Here is an 8,780-nt window from a genome sequence, read left to right as displayed (position 1 = left end):
CATAAACTAGGAAATAAAGTAAACTTACACCACGGTCAAGAGCGTAATTAGCATCTGTCACAAAGGTTACTGGTCTGGAGGGATCGAGAGCTTTAGTGTGAGCTATCACTGTCCTGTTTGCAAACAGTAAAGCAAGACTTCAACAACAGCATGGAGAAGCACAGCCCCGTTTCCCCAAGCTCTCTCTCCTTTCACCACCCCCCCTCAGACATTTGGAGCTGCTTTTGATTTAGCAGGCAGAGTATTTTTAATTAAATACTACAGGATACTTAGTGATCCTCTGCTATAAAGTGCCTGCAATTCTATCCAGTTCTGCAGGAGTATAAATATGATGGCAAAGAGACCTTTATCTGTCACAAAGTCAGGTGCTATCCCACCTGAAAAAGAGACCCGAATGAAACTATACCGACCACGGGCATGCTAATTTGTCTGTTGGTGCCAGCAGCTTGGAAGCTGGAGAAGGGACAGTGAGTTTGAAGACAAAAATGTGAGAAGGGCAGCGGAAAGTTTCTAAGCAACTCCCGGGATGTGTTCCTGCAAAAGCACCAGGCCCCAGCCCTACAGCACAGCAGGCAGAGCAGCCAAAGGTTGGCTGCTTTTGAGGAAACCCGAGATGAGGGAGAATGGGAGGATGAAGCTCTCTTCTTGATATTGCAGGAAGGTTGTGGATGGATCATTCTAAAGAACGAAAACTCACAGTTACCTCTTAATGTGCTTACAGGTACTAGGGACAGGCTGCTACCTCATTACAGGGACAAGTCTTGGCTATCCAAAGCTTAAATCTCTTTAAAAATAAACCCAAGGGGTCTGTAGGAACTCGAAGCAGCGGCTTTGAAGTGGGGTGTCCTACAGTCCTACAGTGGGGTGTCCTACAATCCCCTACAGAATAAATAACTAGCACTAACCGAAGAACCTTGTCTTCAGAACTAAAGGCCAATTATTTCTCAGCTTTGAATTTAGCACTTGTCTTCCATTGCTAACAAGGAATATCCTGGCTCCATCAGGTCTCCTTTTGCTGAACCCTTAGGTCAAGAAGAGATGCTCAGACCAAACGGACTCCTGGTAATTTTGCAGATGCTTACTGGTTCAGAAACAGCAGATTGAGACTGATGTGCGGTTCTGAGCATCCGTTTCAACACGTGCAGCGGTTACACGTTTAGTTTGCATCTGCAGGTACCGTTTCAGGGTTCCCAAAAAAAACCACTTGCCCTCTCTTCGCTATTTCTCTGTACCATCCCAAAGGAAGAAGATGCATCACCTGCCGAGATTCAAGCCTCAGCTCTGTATACAAGCAGACGCACTTACTTAAAGTAGTAAGCTGCTGGGGGCAGCTCCGATGCCGGCTCATTGGCTACTGACCACATCACAACGGACGGCCTGTTCTTATCCCTGCGGATCAGCTCCTCCATCACAACCAGATGATGCTGCAAGGACTTGTTCCCAAAGCTCTCGCTTATAGACAAGAGGAAGAGAGATACGGTGAGGGTATAAAACCTATCCCCTTTGCCTTTCCCTGTGAAAACTCAAGCCTCTGAGCCTTAATGCTGAATATGGCTTCTGCCCTATTTCCCCAACGCCTGCTGCACAGTCAGGGCTGTGGTTTGGGCTTGTTAATCAAGCCAGACCAAGTGACGTGACGGCCGTGTGGCAAAATGCCCTCCGGTTGCCCAACTTCACCAGGCACACGTGGCGCAACGGGCCGATTTCTAAATAGAGCAAAGTACTTCCATTATCAGGTCAACGGGCACTGCGGGAGGGGAGCGGCCACGGTGACAGGGACGAAGACAGAAACAAGGGGAAGGGTATTTGAGCGATTGCTTACGGCATTTTAATCCCCACTCCCGGGCACTCGTCGATCACCACGATGCCGTAGGCATCGCACAGGTCCATGATCTCCTCGGCGTAGGGGTAGTGGCTGGTGCGGAAGGAGTTTGCCCCCAGCCAGCGCAGCAGGTTGAAGTCCTTCACGACCAGGGGCCAGTCGAGGCCTTTGCCACGGATCTGGCGGGGGGAGACAGAGACATCACACCCCATTGCACTGCCGGGACAGGGCTCCTCCTCGCATGTTAGCTGGGCACCACTGCGGCCCTGCTCGCTCACAGAGCGCTTCCAGCCCCGGGCGCCATTTCTAGACTGCAGCTGAGGGATGCTGCCACATGCACGCTCAGCCCCTGGGTGTTTGGAGAGGCAAGAGGGGATGGTGGTTACAGCCAAGCTGCTGGCACTGGCCACTTCGGGGAGCTGCCCTGCCCTGCCCAGGCCGTCCTCTCCCGCCCCTTCACAGATGTTAGCCATGAGGCTGAAGGAGGCCCGGCCCGGCGGGGCTCTGCGCCTTCCCCCGAGGGGAGCCCGCGCTCCCGCCGCCCCTGAGGAGAGCGGCGGGGCGGGAGGGACGGGGCGGCTCGGCCTCCGGCGCGGCTGTGGGGCCGCCTTGTGGCCGGGCCGCGCCTCGCAGCCCCGACCTTCCCCGCCGGAGGCTGCTGTCCCCGGCATTTCCCGGGGTGGGGAACCCGGGAGCCGCTATTTCTGACTGGAAGCCATGGCCGGGGAGTCGTTTAGCTCCTCTGCCAGCACAGCCCGCGCCCGCCCGCGGGCCCTGAGAGGGATGTTAAGGACTATGGCAGGACTGGGCATCGTGTCCCCTTCATGTTCACCCTGGCAGCTCCCAGCCTGGGAGAAGGATGTGAGGAAACAGCCCCTTTGGGTGGAAAGGGGAGGCAAGAGCTGTTGCCGCCTCAATGGCACAAAGCGAGGTGCCATTAGGTGCCCCCAAGACCGTCACCGCACACTTACGTCTGCGTCTTCGTGCTTGTTGACGCCGTGGAAGTAGAAGGGCCTGCCGTTGATGAGGAACTGCGTGCTGGTGACGTGGACGGTGCGGATGCCGACCGGGAGCGTGTACACGTCCTCCAGCAACGCCCCGTTCACCTGCGCCTGCATTTTCACCTGGATTCCCAAAGGGGAGACGCGAGTGATGCGCTGGGCTTCGCAGGGATGCCCTGTGCTCCCTCCCCCTTGGCTGTAAGGGCTGTCCTGGCTGCCCGTCGTATTTCCCAGCCCTGCCTCGGCACCCTGCCTGCTCCTCACCGCTGCTTCAGCCACCTCTCGCGGTCCCCACCTGCCTCCTCAGGGAAGGAGCAAGGTCTGACTAAGCAGAAAACAGGAATCCAAGCTGGGGAAGCAGAATGATGGAGAACGAAGCCTGGATAACCCTTCCGGGGCTTGTTCACCGCAAGAGCTTCAGTTTTGTTTCTCCTTACACATCCAGGCCATTTCATCCCCCCCAGCAAGACAGCGGTACACCTCTTCTTCTCTGCACCTCGATACCAGCCAACAACTGAAACGTCATCTGCTCACAAGAGCTACAAACCTGAGCCCCTGGAAACTCACAGCAGCTCATCTGCCCTAATTTCTGCACCTAAACGTCACTGCTCGTCCTTACTCACACAGTCTTCCAGGCTCATGCTATTGACGCTGAACTCTTGCAGGGTGGGAAGAAAGCTCACTGCATGGCAAAGCATGCGGACGTGGTCAGCAGCCTGCTCCTCAGAGACTCTCTGCTTTAGAGGTATCTCCTCCCCTGTATTGTCCCAAATGGTCCTCTTGCAAGGGACTGATTTGGCCCTAAACGTGGAGGCCAAGCATCTGAGAGCGCGTATGTGCACTCCAGGCATGCCCCCCTCTTCTCACCAACAGACCTTTCAGTTCAGCATCCAGGAAGCTGGCAAAGCTTGATTTCATTACTGTCTAATTAGCAATGCCACTCTGGTCACATGAACAGGATCTGCGGGAGAAGATGAGTGCAGAAAATAGGCCATATGGGAGTTCCTTAACCCTATTAGACAGTCAGAGGGAACACACACAGAAAGGAAGAAATGTCACTGTTACCTCTAAGGAGTAGCGGTATCCAGGGTTCTCGTGCATCAGGTAAGGCCACCAAAGGTTTGGGTTCAGGACTTTTAGCTCTCCAGCTGGCCCATCGCCTGTAGCAACCACTTTCCCTTCTTGGTCACGTAAACTCAGGGACAAGGAATAGAGTGTGCTGCCAACAACTGACACCTGATATTGCACCATTGCTGGTTCAAAGGGAAAAAAAAGACAATCAGAGGCTGCCATGAAAAATGCATGCATCAAATGTTGGAGGGTTTTCACATACAGCAGCATTAAAAAATGAGGGAGATGTAGAACAACAACAGAGTGGCGTGAATAGAATGTAGGAAGCATGACCTGTCTGTCTTAGGGTCCAGAAGTTTCCATCCAGATTTGTGTATCACACAATTCTGTTACTTAGAGATAATCCTGCTTCAAGTGGCAGGAAGACTGCCCCTACTGAGAAATTCTACTTTGGGAAACACCTGATCATCCTTTCGCTTTAACAGTAGTGTCTTGCAAGCACTTCTTTTTCTCTTACTGCTTCTGAACTCTTTATCATATTCTTGCAGCTGCTGAGCTGTGCCATAGACCAGCTCAGGTTCAATAGAAAGCCACTATGCAACAAATTCAATCAGACTTTTGCAGTATATTTTCTCTGCTGCCCTTGTCAGCTCCATTTGGAGCCTGAGATAGCTGCTGTAATTGTTCTGGACCTACCAACACTCTCTGATGAAGTAGTTGTCACAGTAATATCATCTATGTAGACAGAAGGAGTGGTGTAAAGCACAACCGGGCGATGGATTCCAGCATAATTAAAGAAATCAAACCTGATGTTCTGTACAAAATAGTTCTTGGGATACCTGAGTGAGCAAGACAGGAGAAATGGCTACATTATGTTTCATTATACAAGAACTGAAGGCAGCATATGGACGCTAGCGATGTAAAATAGTCATGTAAAAATAGATGCTAGCTGGTAAAATAGTCTTTACAACAGGATGGAGCTATCTCTCAGTCGTGCTACTGCTGCTACGCTGAAGGGAACCACCAGTTAACAAACATCTAATGCACTGAATAGGTTTGATCCTTCAGGATAGCTGGGACTTGCAGTTTCCAGCTGAACTGAAGCTTCTCAAATCTGCTGTTGATTCAACTTGGCAAATCACTTAATTTCAGTTCCCTGTGTATAAAACAGATGCAATAACTCAGTGTGGACTCCTCAAAACACCAAAGCTTAAACTCCTCCCTGCTCGACTGATTAATTTTGGCATAAATACAAACAATGCTTTTCTAAGTTGCTCGGAGGGTCTTATGAACCAGCAGCCGAATAAATTCCATTCTGTCATCCCTGGGATAAGCTCAGCAGTACAGCGCTTTAACAGCTCACCTTGTCTTGTCATTCATGTACTGAATTGACCCCGGAGGCAGGGTGTGGGGTGTCAGGGTGTTGTTGAGCGCGACAGTGATGCGGCAGGGGATCCCTGGGCTGCCCTGGACGATACTGCTTATATCTGCTTCAAAAGGGAGGTGGCCCCCTTCGTGCTCCACAACTTGCACTCCGTTGACCCACTGCAGGAAAAGACACCCGTGAGCCCAAGAGGGAGAGTTACTGGGGTTTTGTGGTATGCGTAGCAAGGAGATGGGAAGGAGCCAGGTCTGGGTCATGTACAAGTGTCACTGAGACACATGGTTTGGGGATGATCCTGTAGCAAGGAAATGTTTTAATTACTAGTCCTGATATTGGAGGATCAGAGAAGAGAGACGTGGTAAACATGGTCAAGTTCCTGGCTGGAGGAAAACAGCCAAGAGGTAAGAAAATAGCAAACTGATATAAAATCTAGGAAGAGGTGTGTTTGCTGAAGAAGTCACAGGACAGATTTTAGCGCAGTGTGATTTTGGAAACACATGGACAATCTCCCATGCAACGTACCACGATGGAGTAGTAATGGGCACTACCGAAACGGAGCACCACTCGGGTGTTGAGGTTGTCCTGGAGCCATCGGAGAGGAAGCAGCACCTCTTTCTCATACCAAACCCAGCCGACGTAGTTCTCCAAGCTGGGATCTTGAGTGATATCGTTGAAGCTGGAAGGCACCGGCATGTCAATCACGGGACCGGTCTGGCAGGAATTGCACAGAAAGGGAAGAAACAGATCATTTACAAAAACAAATTTTACTCTCTTGATTGTCCAACCTGTACTGCTGGATGTGTCCCCTTCCACTGACAGCCTTCCAATCCCTTTGCCAAGTGGAAATACTTGGGAAAACCTATTTAGAAACTGGTGTGGTCCTATACAAGTCCTACTTGGTACCAGGCCTGTTCCTAGAGGAAGAAGCTGCTCATATCCTTTTTCCCCTCCTGATTTATGATAGGGAACTGCTTTTATTAATGGCTCTGGTATTGCAGAATCAGAAAAGTGTGTGTGTGGGGGGGAAATAAATGCCCAGGTCATTGTTTCAGCCTGGGACTTCCCACAAACTCCAGCTGTTTGGTGTGCAGTGCTGGTGTGCTGCCCGTTCACTGGCACAGGGTGCTGCGTGGCAGGCTGGGAGCCTACCCTGGAGCAGGAGAGTGGGAAAAGTATCAGATATTTTGGGACAGACCTTCCAGGTAAGGTCCATGGAGACTGTCTGGGACAAGTCCAGCCTTTGTCACTCCCTGAAAGCAACACAGATTCCTCAGGATTGCGAGAGAGTCAATTCACTTGCTTATTTTTAATATGAGGATTATAGGCAGGCGGTGCTGTACTACACTCAACACTGAGGAAATCAGATGCTATTGCAACATAAAACCGTTCATTTTTAGCACCTGCTGCACTCATGATGTTGCAGAAATGAGCGCTGCGGCAGCGCACAGCTGGAGAGCTTCCCCTTTCCTACGGAAACCTTTCCACGGGGAGCGGAACGAGGAAGGTCCGGTCGCCTGGGGATGAGCATCACGCGCGTGGCTGACTCAGCACCGACCTGCAGGGACACTCAGCGCCCTTGTCCGACACCAGAACACCCCAGCAGGAAAATCCCTGGGTGGTGAAGTGGGTTTTCCAGTCTCTACAGGATAACCTTTGGCGGGGATGGCGGTAATGTGCGTCTCCTTCAAGGAGATTCTCTGATGGCTGAAGCAGGCTGAGCCCGCACTTCTCAGCCCTCCTTTAGCCAGGATCCCGCTCCTCTGCCACTCTCTTCCCAAAACCGCTAGCAGCACAGCGTCTTCTGCAATTTGGCAAAAAGTTGCCCAAAGGGCCAAAACAGAAGCCATGAAGGACGCCTACATTTTACATGTAGAACACATAACTTCTTTCTTGTACGTTATGGTGTTAATTGCACAACGGATTTCAGTTATGCTGCAACTTGTTTATCTGCACGTGGCTACTTTGGAATAAATAACCCCAGAGTGCCCTTTCCAGGCACCTTTTTTGTTTATTCTGTGCTGCAGAGGACAGGTTCGTGCTGTGCCAGGCCAGCCTTGCTTTGGCAGCGTGGGAGCTGGAGGTGGCTGTAGTTTGAGGAGCAGCTAATCAGAGCCGGTGGGTAATTAGCGAGCCTTTAAAGAAAACCCTCTGCAGAGAGACGAGCCCGCTGGGGAAGGGAGGGGGAAAGGCCGCTGTCGGGAGGGGGAGGCAGCCCGGTGTGCAGGGGACCCTTCCCGGGAGGAGACCCCCCTCCCCGCCCGCCCCGCGCTACCTGCCGGAGCGGCCGCCGGTACCAGCGCTGCGCGAAGCCGGCGTCCCTGCCCGGCGAGAAGTCGGCGCGGAAGCTCCAGAGGCCGCCGAGCTCCTTGCGCTCCCGGGAAGGGGTGTCCCGGGGGTAGAGCATACCTCCCGGCGGGGCCGCCGCCCGCCCCAGCCCCGCCAGCAGCCCCAGCAGCAGCAGGCGGCAGCCCCCCGCCATGCCGCCGCCGCCGGCTGAGGCTCCCGCCGCCATCTTGGTTGTGGGCAGTACCGCGACGGGCAGGGCCCGCCCCGGCGGGAGGGGCCGCGGCAAGGCCCGAGCAGGGCCCGGGGCGGCCCAAGCCATCGTAAAGACGCTTGCAGGGGTTGGGCTGTGTCTAGGATTGCTGGATTTACGGTGTCTGTGTGTGTTTATTTCATTTATTTCTTTCTTTTAGTATATTTTATTTTATTTATTACCCCATCCCTGGAGGGGTTCAAGGCCAGGTTGGACGGGGCTTGGAGCAACCTGGGCTGGTGTGAGGTGTCCCTGCCCAGGGCAGGGGGGTGGAACGAGATGGTCTTTAAGGTGCCTTCCAACCCAAACCGTTCTATGATTCATTTACTTGCTTGCTTACTTACTTTTATTTATTTTCAGAGTCACTTGTTGAAGCAGGAGGGTAAGGAGTTATTGGAAATTGCAAAGAAGAGCACTGAAAACCAGACGGAGTCTTGGGGACGTGAAATCTGCGTTAGAAAACCATGCCCGAACTCATCTGTGCAGCATGGTAACCTTTCCTATTCAAACCACATCCCTCAGAATTTTGTTAGGAATAAAGCAGGATGGAGAAAAGTGTCACAGGGCAAGGGAGGACGGAAATGCCATTGGATTGATTTTAATTTTACAGTAGGTTTATTTGTAGCCTATGTTTGATCCCTGGATGAGAACATGTACCTCCATGTGCAATAAGCAGCTGTCAGTCATGCTCTACCTGATTCAATTACAGAAGCAACAGCTCAGTTCTTTGCAGAACAATGAAAGGCTTGGTGACATAAGGATATCAGAAAAGTGGAGGGTTGAATGGGGACTACCAGTGATAATGAACTGTTTATTTAAGGTAGAGATTGAGATATGATAACCTGCTAAAACCACCTTCTTTTTTCAATCAGCAGGGCCACACGTTATGCAGCATTGACCCCCAAGATGCTGAACAGTGGCAGGTAGGAAGAGGCGAAAGTCTAGTTGGCTGAGACATGTGAAGGT

General features: G+C 51.9%; 1 protein-coding gene and 1 long non-coding RNA gene across 2 annotated transcripts in view; one reads left to right on the top strand and one right to left on the bottom strand.

Moving 5' to 3' along the window:
• The window catches only part of GUSB (glucuronidase beta), an 11,770-nt gene extending 3,965 nt beyond the window's left edge, over positions 1–7,805 (bottom strand). Inside the window, exons 1-9 of the mRNA XM_063340587.1 lie at positions 7,551–7,805; positions 5,801–5,989; positions 5,258–5,439; positions 4,591–4,733; positions 3,889–4,076; positions 2,794–2,946; positions 1,823–2,001; positions 1,306–1,452; positions 29–113 (exon numbers count right to left, since the gene is read on the bottom strand). Coding sequence (XP_063196657.1) covers positions 29–113; positions 1,306–1,452; positions 1,823–2,001; positions 2,794–2,946; positions 3,889–4,076; positions 4,591–4,733; positions 5,258–5,439; positions 5,801–5,989; positions 7,551–7,790 — 1,506 coding nt within the window. The 5' untranslated portion in view covers positions 7,791–7,805. The remainder of the gene's footprint in view (positions 1–28; positions 114–1,305; positions 1,453–1,822; positions 2,002–2,793; positions 2,947–3,888; positions 4,077–4,590; positions 4,734–5,257; positions 5,440–5,800; positions 5,990–7,550) is intronic.
• LOC134518193 (uncharacterized) lies at positions 7,285–8,780 on the top strand. The gene is made up of 3 exons (XR_010071895.1): positions 7,285–7,393; positions 8,175–8,304; positions 8,687–8,780. It is a non-coding gene; the product is annotated as an uncharacterized LOC134518193 (long non-coding RNA).

This window comes from Chroicocephalus ridibundus, chromosome 7, assembly GCF_963924245.1.
Source record: "Chroicocephalus ridibundus chromosome 7, bChrRid1.1, whole genome shotgun sequence".
Lineage (NCBI taxonomy): Eukaryota > Metazoa > Chordata > Aves > Charadriiformes > Laridae > Chroicocephalus > Chroicocephalus ridibundus.
This window is presented reverse-complemented; position numbering and strand designations above follow the sequence as displayed.